The sequence below is a fragment of the Chlorocebus sabaeus genome, chromosome 12 (assembly GCF_047675955.1).
Source record: "Chlorocebus sabaeus isolate Y175 chromosome 12, mChlSab1.0.hap1, whole genome shotgun sequence".
NCBI lineage: Eukaryota > Metazoa > Chordata > Mammalia > Primates > Cercopithecidae > Chlorocebus > Chlorocebus sabaeus.
Genome location: NC_132915.1, coordinates 84,638,587 through 84,662,001, shown reverse-complemented (window position 1 = coordinate 84,662,001; position 23,415 = coordinate 84,638,587). Strand labels below are relative to the sequence as shown.

General features: G+C 42.0%; 1 protein-coding gene across 1 annotated transcript; it reads left to right on the top strand.

The window, feature by feature from the left end:
* The first annotated feature begins 3,765 nt into the window (after window positions 1-3,765).
* TEX48 (testis expressed 48) lies at window positions 3,766-19,129 on the top strand. Its single transcript, XM_073022206.1, has 6 exons — window positions 3,766-4,093; window positions 4,263-4,973; window positions 13,684-13,791; window positions 14,081-14,157; window positions 17,212-17,343; window positions 18,783-19,129. Exons 4-6 carry the CDS (start codon window positions 14,103-14,105, stop codon window positions 18,884-18,886), a joined length of 291 nt encoding a protein of 96 aa, XP_072878307.1. The 5' UTR covers window positions 3,766-4,093; window positions 4,263-4,973; window positions 13,684-13,791; window positions 14,081-14,102; the 3' UTR covers window positions 18,887-19,129.
* The last annotated feature ends 4,286 nt before the right edge of the window (window positions 19,130-23,415 follow it).

Sequence of the window (23,415 nt, the reverse complement as noted above, 5' to 3'; positions counted from 1 at the left end):
CCTTGTGGTGATGGCACACACAGTTAAGTATCTTGATTGTGGTGGTAGTTACACCAAGCTACACACGTAATAAAATTTCATGCAGCTATACACACACACACACACACAAATGAGTACTTGAATAAAGACTGAACTTTGAATAATCTCTGTAGATTGTGCCAATGTTAATTTCCTGATTTTGATTTTGTAATATACTATGGCAAGATGTTAACATTTGAGGAGGCTGGGGGATGGGTTCATAGGAACTGTCTGCAGAGAGAAAGTAACAAAGTTACCTCTTTGTTTCTCTCTGCAGAGAGAAAGTTACAAAGTTACCTCTGTAACTTTCTGTGAATTTGTAATTATTTCAAAACAAAGTTTTGGGCCAGACACAGTGACTCAGCCTGTAATCCCACCACTTTGGAAGGCAGAAGTGGGAAGGTTGCTTGAGCACAGGAGTTTGAGACTAGCCTAGGCAACATGGCAAGACCCCTTCTCTACAAAATTTAAAAATTAGCCTGGTGTGGTGATGTGTGCCTGTGGTTCCAGCTAGTTGGGAGGCTGAGGTGGGAGGATGGCTTGACCCCAAGAGGCCAAGACTACAGTGAACCGAGTTCATGTCACTGCACTCCAGCTGGGGCAACAGACCGAGACTTTATTAAAAATAAAAATAAAAATAAATTAAAAATAAAATAAAGCTCTTGAAAAACCTAAATTGAATTCCCTAATTTCACATCCACAGGTATGAAAGCTAATGCTTCACTCTCAACACCAGATAATAATAAGCAAAATTTATTGAGTGCTGCATCTCTAGCAGGCACTACATTTACAGCTTTCCATGCCTAGTCTAATTTACTCCTCACACCAACTCTATTATTATTTCTATTTTAAAGTTAAGGAAACTGAGAATTAGAGGGGTTAATGGCTATGGCCAAGGTCATGCATTAGGTTAGGAAGGCAAGCATCCCACCCAGGTACTCGGACCCCAGAACTTATGCACTGTGAAACCACCAGAGTAAAAATCCACCCACTTGTCTTAGCCCAGTGCATCAGGTCAAGATTTCATTATTCCCTACCTGAACCAGAAATTAATACAGAAGCCTGTTGGCCCATCTCCCCTCCCAGACCCTAGGAAAAAAAGTAATCACACCATACATGCTTGAATGGTAAACCACCCCAAACAGAAGGCAGTTTCTTTATGCAAAGATTTTAAGTATTTTCTCCAATTTGAATATATACACATTTAGTACTATGGGTGAAATAATCACACACTAACTTGTAAGTATTCAGTACCTGATATGTGTTTGCCAGAGCATATTATATAAAATACATTAATTTGGAAATACCTGTGTTGCTATCCGTATTAGTCTGTTTTTTACACTACTATAAAGAAATACCCAAGCCCAGGTAAGTTACAAGGAAAAGAAGTTTAATTGACTCACAGTTCTGCATGACTAGGGAGGCCTCAGGAAACGTACAATCATGGCAGAAGGGGAAGCAGGCACATCTTACATGGCACAGGTGAAAGAAGAGAGCAGGAGCAACTGTCAGGTGTAAAACCATCAGATCTCATGAGAACTCACTCGCTATCAGGAGAACAGCATGGGGGAAATTGCCCCCATGATTCAGCGACCTCCCACCAGGTCCCTCCCCTGACACGTGGGGATTACAATTTGGATTACAAATCCAGATGAGATTTGGGTAGGGACACAGCCAAACTATATCACTATCCTCAATCTTTCACCTTCTGAAACAATTTCATTCAAATACTTTATACACATCTTTAACCTCATCTAACACAGGTTTCCAGAATATATTATCTTCATTTCTAAGTTATTTTTTAAATAATGCTTTCGAATTTGTATATAAATAATGCTGTTCCTGAAAAACTCATCCCAAGCTAAAAAGGATCCATTTGTATCACATCAATGAAATTTATGATTTAAAAAAAAAAAAAAAAAAAGAACTTCTATAAATCAGTAGTTCTTAATGCTGGCTGTGAATTAAAATCAACTGGGGAGCTGTAAAATCTATCGACACCTGGGCCCTTGACCCCAAATAGTGATTTTACTGACCTGGAGTGGGTGCTAGGAGTGGCATTTTCTAAAGTTCCTCCCATGATTCTAATATACAGCCTGATCTGAGAACCGCCGCTTACCTGTATGTAATGATCCCCGCAATGGAATTCAGTAGTTCTTGATTATACACAAGAATCACCTGGAAATCTTTGTAAACATACTGCTGCCCAGATTCCACACCCTACCAAAATGATAATTTAGCTGGGGTTAGGCTCCAGGTGTTCTTTGTTTTAAAAACACTTCAAGTGAATCTCACTTGCAGCCAAAATGGGAACCTTCAATTACCATTTAAGAGTGTGGCTTTAATCATTCTGAGCAAACTGTCACAAGGTCAGAAAACCAAACACTGCATGTTCTCACTCATAGGTGGGAATTGAACAATGAGAACACTTGGACACAGGGTGGGGAACATCACACACCGGGGCCTGTCGTGGGGTGGGTGAAGCCGGGAGGGATAGCGTTAGGAGATATACCTAATGTAAATAACGAGTTAACAGGTGCAGCACACCAACATGGCACATGTATACACATGTAACAAACCTGCACATTGTGCACATGTACCCTAGAACTTAAAGTAATAATAAAAAAAAAAGTGTGACTTTACCTGTGAGCTTTCAAAGGCGGTTTAACTCACCATCAAATATTTATTAAAGGAATTCAGCACAGCTGTGGGGTCACATCACCCTCCCCAACCACCTGAATGACCCCACAGCTGTGCTGAATTCCTTTGCTTTCTTCTGTTTCCATTGTAGCCAGTGACCTCCAGATGCATCAAATGATAGCCCTGATTGAGAACATGTTAATCCAATGTGGCTTCCTCAAATGTGTATAGTACTTGCTTCTCCTAAATAAAGGAATGGAAAGAATGCCTCCTAAGGTGAGAGATTTTGTCAGGACTCCAATATAAAGTGATTCCCTCTTTTCTGAAAGATAAATTGGGAAGAAAATGTCACTTTATGTTTGCATATGTTTTTAATAACTACCTTTTCTTTATTTTATTTTTTGAGACGGAGCATCTCTCTGTCAGAGCCTCTCTCTGTCGCCCAGGCTGGAGTGCAGTGGCACGATCTCAGCTCACTGCAAGCTGCGCCTCCCGGGTTCACACCATTCTCCTGCCTCAGCCTCCCGAGTAGCTGGGACCACAGGCGCCCGCCACTACGCCTGGCTAATTTTTTGTATTTTTAGTAGAGACGGGGTTTCGCCGTATTAGCCAGGATAGTCTCGATCTCCTGACCTCGTGATCCGCCCGCCTTGGCCTCCCAAAGTGCTGGGATTACAGGCGTGAGCCACCGCGCCCGGCCAGTAACTACCCTTTCTTAAAGTGCTTACTACATCTAGGCACTATGTTAAATGTTTACCTGATTTCATTTAATACTTAAAAATGCATACAGGACATATAATTATTATTATTCCTGGCCAGGCGAAGGCCACACCTATAGTCCCAGTACTTTGGGAGGTCAAGGTAGGGGGGATCACTTGAAGCCAGGAGTTTGAGATCAGCCTGGCCAACATGGTGAGACCCTTTCTCTACTAAAAGTACAAAACTAGCTGGACGTAATGGCGCATGCCTGTAGTCCCAGCTATTTGGGAGGCTGAGGCATGAGAATCGCTTGAACCCGGGAGGCAGAGGCTGCAGTGAGCCAAGATTAGGCCACTGCACTCCAGCCTGGGTGACAAAGTGAGATTCTAGCTCAAAAAACAAAAGAAATACATTATTATTCCCATATTGCAGAGTGTGAAGTCCCTTTGTCTAAGGTTACTACCCCGTGGGTGGACACAGACAGAATGGCACCCAGGTCTACAGTGTCCAGTGCTGTACTGCCCCCTTCTGGCCATCCTTTAGGTGCTTCCCCAGGCCCCAGGACTTGTGCCCCAGTGAACAGCCTGGTGCATGGACAGCATGGCATCGAGGTCAGCAGAACTCCTCCCTCCTCCTCGCTGTTGTGGTTCAGTCCAAACCCCCCAGCCCCAACATTCCCTGGTTCCCCAGCTCTGTGACATCACACACAGCCTTCTGTCCACTCTGCCAGCTGCAGGTGAGTGGGGCTCATAGTTTAGACCAAAAGGCGGGAGGTGATAGTTTTTCTGTACCAAAAGGGACAATGTCCCCACCACTCCTGGACACCTATTAATTTTGCTCCAAGAAGCAATCCCTATCCCTCATTTGCTTTAACCTCACTGTTTCTCTCTCTCTCTGGGTCCCAGTCTCCACCTGTGCTGAATGACCTCCCTCACCCCCGCCCGCAACGCCAGAAGCCTTCCTGTTTGGCCTCATTGATCTTTCTTCTGATCAAAGTGCAATGGGGTCACTAGAGACCTGAAGTTCCTAGCCCACTGGGGGACAACCCAAAGGCCCTCTTCTTTGGTTCCTGCTTCCCTCTAGAGGGGGTCACTGGTAGTGCAAGAAGTGCCACACACCCCCAGGCATCTTTCCTACATATTCATCAGCATCAGAACCTTCATTTGTATTTCTTAAGCCTTTACAACACACCAGAAGCTGTGCTAAGCACTTTCCATCATTATTTAATCCTCAGAACTACCTTCTACTGTAGATACTGTTATTATCATCCCCATTTTACAGGTCAGAAAACAGATTCAAAGAGGTCATAAATTCTTCTAAATTACCTAGCTAACAGTAGATCTCCAAGAATTAAACCCTAGAGAATGTGCTTGTGACTGATACACTGCTGTCCCTAAGAGCCTTTTCATTTCTCAAGAGGGTTCAAAAGCTCAAAGCTCTCTGTTGTCAACACTCAGAGGAGAAAGTGGTTCTACTACCCTCTTTCTTGCAAAATTGTCTGGTAAACATGTGGAGACAGCATCAGTACAGGGTGCCGACAAACCTACACTTCAAATCCCTGCTGACTGATAATATGGATGATCTCCACGGTTTATTTTTAATTGAAAAAAATCAAGGTGCAAAACATGGTGTATAGTAAGCTATCATTTGTATTAAAAAAAGAAAAAGAGAATTTGAATAACTACATTTTCTTGTATATCCGTAAGCTGCTTTGGTGGAAGATGCCTCCATTCACTACATGAAACAAAAACTGAATTTATTTCTGGTTAAACAAGGGAGAACTGCGCTTGTATAGCAAAGTCTCTGCACAAAGCTCATGGCTGATGCATAAGGGGCTTTGGGAGGTGTTGAGTTCATGTACTGGTGGTGTTTCAGAGACAGCAGTGCTTGGGAGTGGTAGACCTTTAGCTATGAAGTGTATCTACCGGCATGTGTCTGTTAGAATGGTTACCAAGGGAGTTTCATTAATAGATTAAATGGGTGTCACACAGGTTCTGGGGATTCGTTGTTACCGTGGTTACAGGGCAATCCATCGTCATCTAGGAATGTGGGAGCTTCTCTTTTTATTCTCATTCTCTGCCTTCTGGTCCTCCCTCAACCAAAGCTGCAGGAAAGACCCTCCAAGATTGTCCAGATCTTCACCACTGTCACTGGCTTTTCTTGAAAACACAGTTTCATTTTTCCATGTACAGAGATCTGGTTTTCATTTTGAGTATCAGTCTGCCTCATTTCTTCTCATTTTTGTCTTTGAATCATTTGTTGCACCATTTGTCAAACCAGAGGCTACATAAAAGCATTCAGCTCTCTAGACAACAGAACCTGAATGATACAAGACAATGACAATGAAGGCCAGGTGCAATGGCTCACTCCTGTAATCCCAGCACTTTGGGAGGCCAAGGCTGGCAGTTCACCTGAGGTTGGGAGTTCGAGACCAGCCTGACCCAACATGAAGAAACCCTGTCTCTACTAAAAATACAAAATTAGCTGGGTGTGGTGGTGCATGCCTGTAACCCAGCTACTCGGGAGGCTGAGGCAGGAGAATCGCTTGAACCCAGGAGGCAGAGGTTGCAGTGACCCAAGATCACACCATTGCACTCCAGCCTGGGCAACAAGAGTGAAACTCCATCTCAAAAAAAAAAAAAAAAAAAAGAAAAAGGACAATGATAATTAAAAGTATTTTCAAAAGGATCTGAAAGCCTCTCTGGAATCATGCCCCATGATTTCCCTGGCATGACAATCTATCTTTGATAGCCAGACTGCTTTTTCTTTGGGCTTAGCTATAGACTAACCTCACCTGTGATATTAATCCAGGCATAACAGGGAGTGTTAGCAATGGTGCAGACTCCCCTAATCAGCTAAAATAAAACCCGAAGGTTTCCATGATCCATAATTACTTGAGCTAAGGATTTTAAATTGGTCAGGTGTACCCTAGGATGTAGGCTATATGATTTTCTATGTCAGTCAAGGTGAAGGGAGAAAAAAAAGCACTTTAAATTGTTCAACTCAGAATCCTCAGAAGTCTGTTTCACCTACTAGCAGCTAAACCCCCAAGAAGGGTTTCATCCCTTCAGATTCTGTGTAAGAAGACATAGTCCACTGTGGGTGCTGGAGAATCATGCACTGGAATGGTCAAAATATTCATCATGCAGAACAATTAGTCTTAATCATAGTTGGAATAGAAAAGTCTGATCTCCACATAAGAAACAAACCATATCAACAAGCAAGCAGTATAGCTTATATTTATAGCAGTATAGTTCATCTATATTTATAGACAATGCCCCTTGGGAGTTTAGAGGCAAGATAGGAGAGTGTTAAATGCAAAAGTCTCCTCAGAAAGACTCAGCAGACAGATACGGACAGCTGTCCTTCTGACATGGAACATTAGTTCTTCTAATGGCCTTTCTACATACAGTAAGTGCAAGTGTTTCTCCACAGACTCCAAATTCTTAAGGAACAGAGGAAATTTGGGTCCTGTCTTTATTTCAGTGGCCAGTTGTTTTATCTAGTAGGCCGTAAGATTATTTTGATTTCCAGTTAACATTTTAGGACTCTTGGAAAATGATGAAGATATCTACACTAATGGAATTTCCCATTCCAATTGATTTTTTTCTAAATCCCCTATTTTAGATATGAGCTTTTACACAGAGAAGAAAGGGCTCCTTTTACTTGTACTCTTTGCCCCAGAATGTCCTTTGAAAGTGTCCTGAAGTCTATTAAGTCACCTATTGATTCATCATTTTGTTTGTTATTAATGAATCTTTGCCCTATCTACCCTTAAGAGAAAATCTTTTGAAATAGTTTCATGTGGCGTACTTCCTATTTTTCTTACCCTCTCAAGTCCATTTTTTAAAATATTATGCTTAGATGGGTTATTTGAATCTTCTGACCTTTCTCATCCTGCTACTCTTAAACATTTTCCCCATTGTTGAAGGTCAACTTTTTTTTTTTTTTTTTTTTTTTTTTTTGAGTCAGGATCTCCTGTTGCCTGGACTGGAATGCAGTGGCATGATTATAGCTCATTGAAGCCTTGATTTCTCAGGTTCAAGCAATCCTCTCTCCTCAGCCTCTGAGTACCTGGAATTGCAGGTGCACACCACCATGCCCAGCTAAATTTTGATTTTTAGTAGAGATGAGGTATGTTGTCCAGGCTGGTCTCAAACTCCAAAACTCAAGCAATCTTCCTGTCTCAGCCTCCCAGAGTGCTGGGATTACAGGTGTGAGCCACTGTGCCTGGCTTGAAGGTCAACAATGAAATGATTAGTAATGAACAGAATCCTGAATCCCACAGGATACAGAAAACAAACTTTCTTTTGTTCCGAAATTTGGGGAGATTCTATTTTTACCCAATTCAACTCTTACTTGGTTTAAATTCAGCCTCTCTGGATCTACCTTCAGTGTAGAAGTTTTAGGTGGGTATTGTGCAATGTGATTGTTCTTTTCCAGAAAAATGCTCCCTGAAAAATTTATCTGGGCAACCAGGGGAAGGAATAAGAGGAGTATAAGTGGGTAGTAAAGCTCAAGTTGGGTGGAGAGAGAAAGAGAAAAGCAAAGAAAGTAGGTGTCAGAGGTTTGAGTGAGAGTAAGGTCTTTCTTTTTTTTTTCTTTCTGAGGCCAGAGCATTCCAGACAAAGAAGCCTTCTATTATATGTTTGACATTTTTGTCTTCTCTCTTCTCTAGAGCTCCTCTTAAATCTGATTTTTGACATCAAAACTTTAATCCTAAGTCATCTAGTAATCCTAAGTCATCTAGTGAATTTTTGCCATTTACTAAGATAAATATATGAGAGTACCTATAGTGGGAGTATATATATGGAGTTTTTCCAGGAAGAGGCAACAACTTTAATGCAGGTGAGACCATGACAAGCAGGAAAGAGTACACTACAATTGATAAACAGTTTCTACTTGTGCACAGTGTCTTGAATTTCTTGGCCAAGCAGAGCCTAAAAGAGGCCATATGATCAACAACCTGAAAATTGCTGACTCCCGAATATAAGCTAAAAAAAAAAAAAGTGACCTTCTTTTATGATTTAGCAAGACAGAACACATGCTGACAAAGGTTTAGAGGGACCCAAGACCAAGTTTTAGCAATTGCTCCTAGACAAATTAATTACCACTCCAACAAAACTCCAACCACCCAGGGCTGACTCATGGTGGGGGCTTGTCAGAGCTATGCTTCCATTCCTTTCTTATGAAGCGCTTCCTTCTACATTCAACAGACACAAGGCAGTCTGGAACAAAGCCAAACTCCATGAGGCAAGCATTTTTATAAGTGGATGAAGACAATGGAAACTAAAGCAAGTAGCAGAATAAGAAGCAGATTAATGGCAAGGATGTTTGCTAAATGGTGCATCTCCAAAACAAAAGATCCAACTGCCTATATAAATTTATATTTCTTTATAAATTATAGAAAAATGAAATAAATCCACTAAAGAGAGCTCAGTAAAATACATCAGAGCTCAAATCACGTTTAAAAAATAAAATCCCATGACATGACACTAAGTCTAGGAGAAAAAAAAGAAACCTCACCTGGCAGCAGATCCAAAAGACTATTGGAGATTGGGGCTAAATGGACCTAGTGAGTGCCCCCACTTTGACCAAAAAATCCACACAATGGGGATATCTGTATGTGTCTAGCCTGCATCGTATCTAACTACAGAGAACAGCTTATGTGCAGAAAGTTAAAAATCAGTTAGTGGAAAGGAGAAAGGAGATCTGTTGGGCATAGCTTTTTTCCAACAGTCAGAGAAGGTTCATGTGTTTATTCAACAAATATGTATAAAGTACCTATTCTTTGCCCATCCCTGGGCTGAATGTTGAGGATACAAAAGTGAATAAAATACTGTCCCTGCTTCCATGGACATTTGTCTATCTTGTGTCTTGTTCACTGCTATATCTCCAGCATGTAACAGTACCTCCTGCACATGGCAGGTTTTCAGTAAATACATGTTAAATAAATGAAGAAGAAGAAAAAAAAAAACTTGGCTGGGCTCAGTGGCTAAAGCCTATAACCCAGCACTTTTGGAGGCTGAGGCAGGAAGATTGCTTGAGCCCAGGAATTCGAGACGAGCCTGCGCAATATGGCAAAATCCCACCTCTACCAAAACAAAACACAAAAACAGACTATAACCGGGCATGGTGGTGCGAGCCTGTATTCCAAGCTACCCAGGAGGCTGAGGCAGGGAAATCGCTTGAGCCTGGGAGGCTGAGGCTGGAATGAGCCCTGATGGAGCCACTACAGTCCAGCACAGGTGTCAGAGTGAGACCCTGTCTCAAAAAATAAAAAACAAGAAAAAAAAAGAAAAAGGAAAAAGCTCATGAACTAGTATCCAGACTGTCAACAATAGGCGGTTACAAGACAATGTTTCAGCAAGTATTTATTGAGCATTTACCATGAGTTAGGCAGTCACTGTACAATAACAGGCTGTGATACAGGAAAACATGGTGGGCCAGCAGGGGAGTGCTGTGGGAGCACAAGGGAGGGACTCCTAACTCATCCTATGCCTTCCTATAGCCCCTGAGCTGAATCCTGGAGTTCGATGACTGAAGGATTGAGGTGAGAACATCCCAGGCAGAGGGAACAAGATGTGAACAGGATCCATTTAGTAAAAGGTGATTGGGTGAGCTGCCTATACAGCATCTCTTATGGCTGTAGGGCGGTGAGTGCAACCCAGAGAAAATGAGGCTGAAGAGAATAACAGTGGTGATCACAAAAGAAGTTGGATCTGCAGACTTGGGGACCCCCTTGGTGGGGCGGAGGGTTGTTGGGGCAGAAGAGAGATAGGATTTACATGTCTACCAGACAGCTCTAGCTTTAGGTGGAGGCAAACAAGCCAATGAGAAAGTTTAAGCAGTGGTCCAGGTGAGAAGAGATGGTGGCTTACACTATGGTGAAGGAAATGGCAAAGGATTGACTGGACAGACAGACTGAAGAGATATTTGGAAATTAAAATTCAAAGACTGATGAACGTGAGCAGACAGCAGGAGGCTGGCAGGCTTCTGACTCTAGAGACAGAGTGAATAATAGGACCATACCATAAAATAGGAAACATGGGAAGAAGATAGATATGCTTTGCAGCAGATGGGAAAGAAAAATAGTCCCAACCAGTAAACAGAGAGCAGAACTAAAATTGACTCATGAAACCATCAGAGTCAGCTTAGCAAGTGAATGAGGTAAGCTGTGTCCTACAGCTTGTGATATTCCTGGCACGAAAACGACCCCCCACCTCTCTACTGCCCCCAGGGTCTGCAAATGCTTTTACTCAAGACAAGAACACATGCTAGTTTATTCTACAAACACCCTCAGTTATTATTCTACAAACAATTATTGACTTCCCACACTGCGCTAGGTACTGCTCTAGACACTGAGAATAGAACAGTAAACCAAAGAGCAAAAATCCATGACCTCATGTGACTTCTAATTTAGTGGGAAGAGGCAGACCTTAAGCACAGTAATTTAGCAAATAATGTAAAGTGTTAGGAAATGAAGCTGGGCACGGTGACTCACACCTGTAATCCCAACACTTTGGGAGGCCAACATGGGAGGATCACTTGATTTCAAGACCAGCCTGGGCAATAGAGTGAGACCCCTTCTCTTAAAAAAAAAAAAAATTAAGAATTTGCTGGGCATGGTGGCATGCACCTGTAGTCCCAGCTACTCAGGAGGCTGAGGCAGGAGGAGCCTAGAAGTTCAAGGCTGCAGTGAACCATGATTGTGCCACTGCACTCCAGCCTGAGCATACAGCTAGACCCTGTCAAGAAAGAGAGAGAGAGATTGAGAGAGAGACAGAAGGGAAGAAGGAAGGAAGGAAGGAAGGAAGGAAGGAAGGAAGGAAGGAAGGAAGGAAGGAAGGAAGGAAGGAAGGAAGGAAGGGAGGGAGGGAGGGAGGGAGGGAGGGAGGGAGGGAGGGAGGGAGGGAGGGAAAGAAAACGTCTGCAAAGAAAGCAAGGAAGAAAGGAAGAGTTAGGAAGTGTTGGGGTGCTGGACAAGGGGGTATAATGTTAAATACAACCAAGAAAGTCTCACTAGAAAAGGTGACATTGAAGCAAACACTTGAAGGTAATGACAGAATGTTGTAATCTAAGAGAACTGAATTCCAGGCAGAGAGTAAAACAAGCACAAATTGTTGAGTTGAGAGCTTGCTGTGTTTTAAAACTCAGCAAGGGGGCAAATGGAATTGGGGAATTGAAGGAACTGAAGACAGAGTTGGTGATGAGGGTTGTGAGTGGACAGGAGGGAAGAAGGATGATTACATTACAGAATATCTTAAGACCCAAGTGAGAATTTTGGTTTTTCTTCTGAGGAATATGCGAAACCACAGAACAATTTTGGAGGAAAGAAAGACTAAGAGAAAAAAATCTTTTTGACTCACTCCTGCAATCCCAGCACCTTTCAAGGCCAACGTAGGAGGATCACTTGAGCCCAGGAGTTCAAGACCAGCCTGGGCTACATAGGGAGACCCTGTCTCTATAAAAACTACAAAAATAAGCCAGGTGTGGTGGTGCATTCCTGTAGTCCCAGTTACTGGGGAGGCTGAAGCAGGAGGATCACTTGAGCCCAGGAGTTTGAGGCTGCTGTGAGCTGTGATCACGCCACTGTAATCCAGCCTGGGTGACAGAGTAAAACTCTGTCTCAAAAAAAAAAAAAGGTTTGCATTTACTCCCACGTATTTGCTATTTCTTATCCTATTCATCCCTTTCTGTAAATGTGAATTTCCATCTGGTATCATTTTCCTTTGATTTTTCAGCATTTTTTTGCAGGCTGGGTCTTCTAAAGAGAAATTCTCTCTGTTTTTGTTTATCTTATAATGTCTTCATTTTGCCGTAAATATTGAAGGATGTTTTCATGGAATATGAAGTGAAAGGTTTACAGGTTCTTTTTTTCATCTTTATTTATTCCAGTTGTTTTAAAAGCCTGCTCTTTAGTTTACTTTTTGGCCATTTGACTAAAATGTGCCTAGGTGTGATTTTCTTTTTGTTTTTCATGTTTGGTGCTCACTGAGTACTTACGTTGATGCTTTCTATCAAATTTGGTAAATTTTCAGCCACTCTTGCTTCAAACATTTTTTCTGCCCTTGGTCTTTCTGAGAGTCCAGCAACGCGTGTATGTTACACAGCTTGGTAGCATCCCTCAAGGTCACTGGTGTACCCTTCATCCTTTTTAAATCTTTTTTGCTTTCTCTGCTTCAGTTTGGATAATTTCTATTGACCTTTTTGCAGGTTTACTGATCATTGCTTTTGCTTTGTCCAATCTGTAGTTAACCTTATCCAATACATATTTTCTTCAGATACTGGTTTTTATAGAACTAGAATTTCTATTTGATTCTATTTGAGTTTTCATTTCTTCCTTCCATATTATATCTCTCCATCTACTATTCCCATTTTTTCCTGTCCTTGGAAGTTTTGAGCTGAAGATGACATGATACATTTTAGCAGAACTACCCCACCTTTTGTATTAATTATGGAGGAAGTCCAGGGTAAGAGAAATAAGGAGACCAGTTAGGAGGCTATTGCAGTAATTCAGGCAAGAGATGATGGTGGCTCCGGCCAGGGTATGGCAGTAGAGAAAATGAGACTCAAGTGCCTATAATGAAGGCAAAACTCATAAAGCAAAGTGAATGAGGTATTGTGAGGGACGCCTGACCAATACCATGATCAGAATTTCCTTTTAAAGGGGGGTTTTGCCACAAGAAGGGGAGTGAGAACAGAATGTATCCAGAGATCTGAAAAATTTGATACACAAATAAAGGAATCTGGGACTAAAGCAAGGCCTTATAATCCTAGACCTTCAAAACTAGAAAGATCCTTGAAGAGATCATCTAGCCTAACCTCTTATTACTGATGAGGAGCCTGAGACACAGAAAGAAGCATGGACCTACCCAAAGCCATCCAGCAAATTAGTGGCAAAACCAGAATTTAAAGCTATGAGTCCATATGCTTCCTTTCCATAGGACCTGGACCAGCTGGGATCATTTGAGGCCAGGAAGCCACATGAAGAGAAGGGAGGAAAATGGAATGACCATTGATTGAGCACTTATCGTATACCTAGCACCACAGGAGCTACTTTTCATATACATGATTCTTTACTCCTGCAAAGTAGGCACTGCTATTCTCATTTTTCACATGATAAAAGTGAAGTTCAAAAAGGGTAAATAATCCACCCAAGAACATGCACCTGTTAATGGGGTAGGACACAGAGCTATCTGAAACCTGAGCATGTTTACGTGCATGTCTGCATGAGGTGGGATTTTGCTGTCATCAGATCCTATCTGGAGTGTGAACGCAGGTGAAGGACTAGCATTTTTCAGCCACAGTCTTATGTTTACTTAGGAAACAGCCCAGCCCAGTGAATTGGGCTCAAACTCAAGATTGGCTGATTCAACAAGGCACCCCTGCAGACAAAGCTGGCAGAGTAGAGATTTCAACTCCTTTCCATGGGTAAGAAAATTTGTAGAGAATAGGAAAAAAAAAAAAAAAAAATGGCCTAGGCGGAAGGGACTGGATCTGCTGGCCATGGGAAGCTACAGAAGATTTGGGAGAGGGGAGGAGTATTATGTTAATACCCTGGGAGAGGCTGACCCAATGATACCCCCCCCCCCCCCGCCACCACAGTCAGTTTCCAGTAGGCATCTGGAATTCAAATTCCAGAACCCATGCCCCTGATTCCTTTGCCTCCAACAGCAGCCCACCAAAACCTGATCTCGAAGATCTTCTGTTTATGCTGCAGGGACTGTCAGGAGCCCTATGCCATGGATGACTCCAAGGTTCCCAGTCAAACCCAAGAGCACAAGCCATCGACCCAAAGTAGGTATCAGATAAGGACACTCTGCATGGCCCCTCTATACCTCAGTTTGCTCACTCTCTGCCTGCTGGGATACCCCCAAACTGCCTTCATCTTTTGAGTGATAATTCCGATTTAAAATGAGGTGGGTGATAGCTAAGTACTCAAACCAATAAAAAAGAGAGCTTAAACTCTTGTACTTAAAGTGTAGTCTACAGACCAGCAATACTGGCATCACTTGGGGGCTTGTTACAAATGCATTTTCAGACCCTGCTCCAGACCTACGGAATCAGAACTGGCACTTTAACAGGATCTCCAGGTAAATTTGAATATACATTATAGTCTGAGAAACACTGGATTAAAGACTATAAAAATAGTGGGTTAAGATCCCTGTTTTGGGGGCAATACATGCTAGTTCAAATCTCAGTTCTGCCACAGAAGTTGGGCAAGTCTCTTGACCTCCCTGAGCCTCACTGTCCTTACCTGTAAAATAGGGCTATTCACAATACATTATTATTTTTCAGGATCAGTGGGAGGGTAAAATGAGGCAATATAAATAAGCATCTAGCTCAGGGTCTGGCACAGAGTAGGCACTCAACATACAGAAACAATATATAGGTATTGATCATGTTCTGCTGCTAAAACAAATAAGCCTTGAAATCTCAATGGTTTACAAAATAAAAATGTATTTCTTGCTTACACAAAGTCTAGTACAAACCAGCCATCCCCCTTTTAATCTGGGCCTCTGGAACATGAGGCTTCCTAGGCTACCATGTCAAGGGAAGACAGAGAGACAGAGAAGGCACCCTGGCCTTCAATTTGTAATCAAAATCTTCTCGAAGATCCAGGAAAAGAGATCAAGCAGAGAGGATCAGGGATCAAAATCAACTATTTCAGACAGGGGGAAAAAAAAAAAAAAGGAAGCATTGTTGTCAAAATCAGCCAAATTTAGGACTCACACAAGTGGGAGGGGGTGAGCACAGATGGCCAGGAACCTGGCAGACCCCCATTGAGAGACAGGATAGCACAATGATTTGTTTTGACAGAAATCCACATGTGAGGGTCTTTAAAATACTTTCCCTGGAAGTAGAGTCACAATAAAAATCAAGAACCTTAAAAATATGAATGCCTTTTCCCAAGGGAAGGATGATGATAATTACTGAGAACCTATAGTATGCAAAGCACTGTCTAGGCACTGGGAACCCAGCTGTGATCAGATAAATCCCTTACTGTTTCAGAGCATATATTTCACATTTTAACAGTAAAATGATATTATTTAATCCCCACCATAACTCGAAGAAGTGGACATTAGTATTCAAATTGAACATACCATTTTGCAGATATGAATGTAGAGGCAGGCGGGGGTTAAGCAAATAGTTAAGGTATGCAGCTAATAAATGACAGAGCTGTCTATCACAGAACACAGCTCAGACTGTCGACAAAATTCATTGTTGTTCTTCTAGAAACCTAGAAGTATATAAAGACAAAGTCTCATATACAACAATGTTCATCGCAACAGTATTTATGGTAGAAAAATTTGGGCTGGGCACAGTGGCTCACACCTATAATCCCAGCACTTTGGGAGGTAGGAGGATCACTTGAGTCCAGGAGTTCAAGACCAGCCTGGGCAACATGGGAAGATCCCACCTCTACAAATAATAAAAAATTAGCCAGACTGGGCACGGTGGCTCATGGCTGTAATCCCAGCACTCTGGGAGGCCCAGGTAGGTGGATCACCTGAGGCCAGGAGTTTGAGACCAGCCTGGCCAACATGGAGAAACCCCATCTCTACTAAAAATACAAAGTTAGCTGGGCATGGTGGCACATGTCTATAATCCCAGTTACTCAGGAGGCTGAGGCAGGAGAATTGCTTGAATCCGGGAGGTGGAGGTTGCAGTGAGCCGAGATCACGCCATTGTACTCCAGCCTGGGCAACAAGAGCGAAACTCCGTCTCAAAAAAAAATTAGCCAGGTATGGTGGCACACACCTGTCATTTCAGCTACTCAGGAGGCTGAGGTAGGAGGATCGCTTGAACCCAGGAGGTCGAGGCTGCAGTAAGTCATGATTGCACCACTGCACTCCAGCCTAGGTACCAGAGTGAGACTCCCTCAAAAAAAAAATAAATAAATAATTAAAAATCCAACATTAGAACTTTGGTTAAATAAATCTTACATTATTCAAAAACTAGAATATTGTACAACCATTTTTAAAAATTATTGACATGAAAAAAATATTTATACCATAACGTATATAAATAAAGTCAGATGCAGGGCTGGGTGAGGTGGCTCACATCTGTGATCCTAGCACTTTGCGAGGCTGAGGCTAAAAGATTACTTTGAGGCCAGGAGTTCAAGACCAGCCTGGCAACATAGTGAGACTCCCGCTCTCTACAAAAAAAATTTAAAAATTAGCTGAGCGCAGTAACACATGCCTGTAGTCCTAGCTACTTGGGAGGCTGAGGCAGGAGCATTGCTTGAGCCTAGGAGTTTGAGGTTACAGTGAGCTATGATCACACCACTGCACTCCAGTCTGGGCAACAGAGCAGATCCTTGTCTCAACAAATAAATAATAAATAAGTAAAATTCATCCATAATACATAGGATATGACGGACTATGTAAAATATGCATAGGAAGAGACCAGAACTGTGGTAATAACTTGGGGAAGAGGTGTTTGGGGTCACTTTTTTCTCTTTTATACTATTCATTATTTCCTAACTTTTCTATAAAGCATATATATGCATTACATTTATAAATGGAAAAAAGTTAATGTCTTAAAAGGAATACATACTTTGCCCTGAATTGATCATTATACATTCTATGCACGTAACAAAATTTCATATGTAGCCCATAAATACGTACAAATATAATGTATTATTTTAAAATACACACTTTGAATTCAGCACCTACTTGTGAGGGGAAGCCCTCAGAGGACAGGAGGTGGTAGTTTCAGGTACACCCCCACCCCATAGTAACCCCCACTTGCCTTTGTGCACTGCTTCAGAGCCTGCGAAACACCTTCACTTCCGTGATCTCACCTAAGCCTCCCCACGTGACCCTGTGGAATTCTCATTGCCAGATTTGCAGCTTCAGAAGGATGAGCTTGACAGACAAAATCCCAAGCGCATTAACGCAGTCTCCCATTTGCCTTCGAGAACACCCCTGATCCAGCCAAAAAAGAGCACTTCCTCCAGCAGCAGTGAGTTTGAGGGTGAGTCCCAAATTGGGGTCCTAACGCTGACCAGAAACCCCTACCCAGGGAGCCTGGTCCTGATAACCAGACCCCATTGATATTTCAGCTAAGCGAGATGGGGAGATGGAATCGCTCCCATCAAGCAGCCCCAGTCATATTCCAGAGCACACTGGGGAGACCCTAGAGTCTAAGACCTGACTCCACTATCTTCCAAGCTAGGAAGAGGATGAGGAGGAGCAGGTCTGGGGGGAAAGGGCACACATCCATGCTTTCCTTTCAAAGCTTGGTGGCATCATCTTTTTTTTTTTTATTTTTTTGAGATGGAGTCTCCCTCTGTTGTCCAGGCTTGAGTACAGTGGTGCAATCTCTAATCTCAGCTCACTGCAACTTCCGCCCCCCAGGTTCAAGTGATTCTGCTGTCTCAGCTTCCTGAGTAGCTGAGATTACAGGTGCCCACCAACATGCCTGGCTAATTTTTGTATTTTTAGTAGAGAAAGGGTTTCATCATGTTGGCCAGGCTGGTCTCGAACCCCTGACCTCAAGTGATCCACCTACCTTGGCCTCCCAAAGTGCTGGGATTACAGGTGTAACCACTGCACCTGGCGGCATCATCTTATACATGTATTTTTCATATGCTTAGTTGATGTCTACTTTGGCCACTAGACAGTAAGTGCCAGTAGGGCAGGGCCCACATCAGTTTTGTTCCCTGTTATGCCCCCAGATCCAGCCAGGTGCATGGCAAGTAAACAATGCCAGAAAACACTTGTGGATTGAATGTAGTTCAACTGGGGGTGAAATGCCTCCGGGTCATGGAAGAACAGATGCCCAATCCCGGGACAGGGGCACAGCCCAGGAAGAAGAAATGCAGCCACATTGCTGGGCAGCAATTCTATCCCCAGGTGGTCTCACATAACTCACAGCCACCCCAGGAGTCCTGTTGAGAACTAAAGATTACCCAACCCAGTCATTTTGAAACCCCCTTGAAAACAACATTTCACAGAGTCCAATTTCTATAAAAGACGAAAGAGGAACAGCTCTGCTTGAATCAAGCTTGAGAAGGTAGGAACCCCACTACCTCACCCTCTCCTTCCTTCTGCCCTTCCCACCCCCTACAGGGGTGAGGTTCACAGAGGGTAAGGGACTTCCCACGAGTGTGCTAGGGAATGACGTAGGTGTCAGAGCCACGATGGGCCAAGTCTCCTACCTTCTATGCCACTGTGCTTTGCAAGACAGCTTACCGTCACTGAAGCCACCAGCGTAGCACAACGCAAAACAGGCTGCAAGAAACTCCTCCTATCACAAAAGTCTTCCAAGTCCTAAGCTAGGGGCTGCCTTGGGTCCCTTGGAATTCAAGAATCTGAGGAATGATCAGCAATGGATACAAACAATGAGAACAGTTCATCCAAGCCCTATTCAAAGGCCTTCACCCAGCATAATGTTTTCCTTTCTTCTTTCAGATCTGAATGCATATGCTTCCCAAAGAAATTTTTACAAGAGAAACTTAAACCGCTACTGCCAGGAGCGCTGGCCATTCCAGCCGTGCCTCATTGGGAGGCCCTGAGCATTCTAGCCAGCGGCTGCACAGCTGCTGGGGTGCCTCCATGAGGAAGAGGGCGGTGGACAGGAGTCATGAAGATGAATTCGGAAACTCCCCTGAAGGAGGAGAAGACGTCTGAGCCATCCTTGGGCCACCAAGCAAGAGTCACCCCAGCTCCTGAAAAAGCCCCCATGGGAAGAGCTGCCTCCAATTAAAGTTCTTGATTGCACCAGAGGATGTGTCCTTCCTCTTTTCCTTTCCCCCTTACCAAATAATGTCTTATTATTTTTAAATATATTGTCACATCTTACTAAGCTTTAAAAAGTTAGCCTATTGGCCGGGCACAGTGGCTCACGCCTGTAATCCCAACACTTTGAGAGGCTGAGGCAGGTGGATCACATGAGGTCAGGAGTTCAAGACTAGCCCGGTCAACACGGTGGAACCCCATCTCTACTAAAAATACAAAAATCAGTGAGGTGTAGTGGCGTGCTCCTGTAATCTCAGCTGCTAGGGAGGCTGAGGCAGAGGTTGCAATGAGCTGAGATCTCACCACTGCACTAGCCTGGGTAACAGCCTGGTAACAGAACAAGGCTCAGAGAAAGAAAGAAAGAAAAAAAAGAAAGGAGAGAAAGAGAAAGAGAGAGGGAAAGAAAGAAAGAAAGAAAGAAAGAAAGAAAGAAAGAAAGAAAGAAAGAAAGAAAGAAAGAAAGAAAGAAAGAAAGAAAGAAGGAAAGAAAGAAGAAAGAAGAAAGAAGAAAGAAAGAAAGAAAGAAAGAAAGAAAGAAAGAAAGAAAGAAAGAAAGAAAGAGAAAGAAATAAAGAGAAAGAAAGAGAAAGAAACAGAAGGGAGGGAGGGAGGGAGAGAGGGAGGGAAAGAAAGAAAGAAAAAGAAAGGAAGAAAGGAAGAAATAAAAGAAAGAAAGAAAAAAGAAAAGAAAGAAAGAAGAAAGAAAGAAAGAAAGAAAGAAAGAAAGAAAGAAAGAAAGAAAGAAAGAAAGAAAGAAAGAAAGAAAGAAAGAGAAAGAAAGAGAAAGAAAAAGAAAGAGGGGAGGGAGGGAGGGAGGGAAAGGAAAGAAAGGAAGAAAGAAAAAAGAGAAGGAGAGGAAGGAGAAAAAGTTTTAGCTTTTTGGATACCTTTTGAAATAATTCCAAATTGACAGAAATATTGCAAAAATAATACAGAGAAATTCCCATTTACTTTTTACCCAGAGTCACCAATTGTTTAATCTACATTTTCCCCATTTGCACCACCTTAGCTCACTGCAGCCTCCACTTCCTGAGTTCAAGTGAGTGAACTCAGGAGTTCAATCCTGCCCCAGCCTCCCGAGTAGCTGGGATTACAGGCGCCTGCCACCATGCCCGGCTAATTTTTGTATTTTTAGTAGAGACGGGGTTTCACCATGTTGGCTAGGCTGGTCTCAAACTCCTGACCTCAGGTGATCCACCCTCCTCAACCTCCCAAAGTGTGGGATTACAGGCGTGAGCCACTGTTCCAGGCCAAGGTATATCTTTAATAACACATGAGAACAGATTAATACAGTGTACCTTTAGGGTTAATTTTTAAGCATGAACTTTTTAGCCAAATGAATAAACATACACAGTTTTGTTAGATGCTGCCAAGCTCTCTTCTATAAGAGTGTATGATATCTGAGATACCTGTTTCCCCATGCCCTCAGCAACTGTTTAGCCTCTCCCAATGCTACAGGTGAGAGATGGTATCTCATTTTGGTTTTAACTTGCATTTCTCTTACCATGAGTGAAGACTAACATCTATTCATATGTTTAAGGGTCATTTTTATATGTTTTTATTAATTATCTGTTTATGTCTTCCACTCTTTTTTATTTTTCCCATTAATTTTTGAGTACTCTTTATATACTAGAAATACTAGCTCCTCAAAGTCAAGTTTATTAACATTTCATTGAATCTGGACTTCGGGTTATCATTAGAAAGCCTTTCCCTACATCCAGTTTATAGAGGAATTCACCCACACTTCTTCATTTGCTTGTATAGCATTATATATTAGAAGTATAACCTGTTCCATTTGGCATTTATTATTATGTATGTAGGAAGTATAGATCTAACTTTACACTTTCTCCTAATGATTACTTAGTCATTTCAGCATATTTATTAAAGAGAATATCTTTTGTCCAATCATCCATCTGAGATGACACCTTTATCATATACTAAATTTTAATATATATTTGTGTCTCTTTCTGAACTTTCTATTCTACTCCACTGGGGAGTCTGCCCGTTTTATTCTTGCTTGTATTTTCATGTAAATGTTAGGATCAATTTGTCTAGCGTCAGAAAAAATATTGATGTTATTTTCATCATGATTGTGCTAAATTTATAGATTAACTTAGGGAAAATTATAAATCAGGAAAAACTGACACATCTATAACACTGATTCTTCCTAACCACCAACCAATGGCTTTTCATTTGTTCAAACCTACTTCGTTGGCTTTCAGGACTATTTTCAAGTGTTCTTTATATTAATTTTGCAAATTTCTTATTAACTTTATTCCTAAGTATTTTATCTTTTGTTGCTATTGTAAATGGAGTTTTCTCTCTATTGTTGTAGTTATTGCTTGTGTATAATAACACTATTGACTTCAGTATGCTAATTGTATGCCTCGCTTCCCTTCTGAATTCTTTCATTGTTTGAGTAGTTTTCTTTCTGCTTTCCAATGGTTTACCAGTAATACTATTATGTCATCTGCAAGTAGAAATACTTTAACTACCTCTTCTTCTAATTTTTATGTGTCTGATTTACCTTGTCTAATTGCAATGGTTAATGCCACCAGTACAATGTTAAAGTTAGTAGGTATCTGTGCTTTGTTCCTGATTTTAAATAGCTCCAGTATTTGCACATTGAGGAAGAAGTTGAATTTAGGGCAAAGGCTTAGAGGTAGAGATAGAGAGTGCCATTTTATCATATTAATATAATAGCCATCAATTCCCTCTTTTTTCTTTTTTCCGCATCTATAAGAAAAAAGGCACATAATTTCTTTACTCATATTGAATCAAACTTCCATTCCACAGATAAATTTCACCGACCATGATTTATTATCCTCATACTATGAGGTTGGATTCTGTTTGCTAATATTTTATTAAGTATTTTTGTATCAGTATTGGTAGGTGGCATTGCCTTGTCATTTTCTTTTTGTATTATCCCTACCAGATGTGGTTATCAATATAAATTTGCTTCACAAAAAGAATTTGGAAGTTTTACTTTAAATGCTCTAGAACAATTTATGTAGTACTGTAACTGGTCTTTAAAAGCTTGGTGAAACTCTCCTTGTGAAACTCTCTGGACCTGTTGCCTATTTGGGGGAGGGTAATTCCTTAATAAATTTCTTCTACAGAAATTGATAGTTTCTATCTTTAATGCAGTGAATTTAATAAACTGTATTTTCCCAGAAAATTATCCACTTCCTAGTTTTTCAAACTTTTCAAAATAAAAGTATGTTACGGACTCTCAAGATTTTTAAAATTTCTTTTGTTTCAACAATTATTTCCCCCTCATTCTTTCTCATTTTATATATTTGCACTTTCTCCTTTTTTTCCTGATTAAGCTACATAGTATTTCTATTTTGTTACTTTTTTTCAAAAAAAGATTTCGATTAATTAGATCTGCTTTTTAACATTCCAGTAAATTCTGCTTTTAAACTTTTGGTTACTTTGTTGCTCTTTTTCCAGCTTTTAGAATTGGGAAATTATTTCATTATTTTATTTTCTTGATACAAGTGTTTAAACACTGTCCCACTGCGAAACATTAAAGTTGAAGCTACAATTAAGGTTGCTAAGAGGCCGGGCGCGGTGGCTCAAGCCTGTAATCCCAGCACTTTGGGAGGCGGAGACGGGCGGATCACGAGGTCAGGAGATCGAGACCATCCGGGCTAACACAGTGAAACCCTGTCTCTACTAAAAAAAATACAAAAAACTAGCTGGGCGAGGTGGCGGGCACCTGTAGTCCCAGCTACTCGGGAGGCTGAGGCAGGAGAATGGTGTGAACCCGGGAGGCGGAGCTTGCAGTGAGCTGAGATTCGGCCACTGCACTCCAGCCTGGGCAACAGAGCGAGACTCCATCTCAAAAAAAGAAAAAAGGTTGCTAATCAGTGACCTTGAGATAATCCACAGTTACCTGGGTGGGCCCCATGTAATCACACTGGGAGGATCTGCAGCCCACTCTGGGGCAGGTTTCTGCTACAATAGCACAGAGGCCAGGACAGGAGAGGAGGCAGCAGCAGTCGGGAATTCACCAACAACCCCTTCCTGGTGAGAAGGGACTAAATTGTCATGTGACTTGCTTGGCCAATGAAAACACAGCAGATAGGACACTAGCAGGGGCTTAGGAATGTGTTTTCACAGTGGGGCTTGCTGTGTCTTCCTCTAGCAGCCCCAGAAGAACACGCCTGGCTGCCTACTAATCCAAAACGGGTAAGAGACAAGTGAGGCAGAACCACTCCAGCCGACCTGATAGGCACAGTGGACATTATGGCATGGTGGACAAAGGGATGGACCCCTGGAGAGGGGCTCAGCATATGTCCTC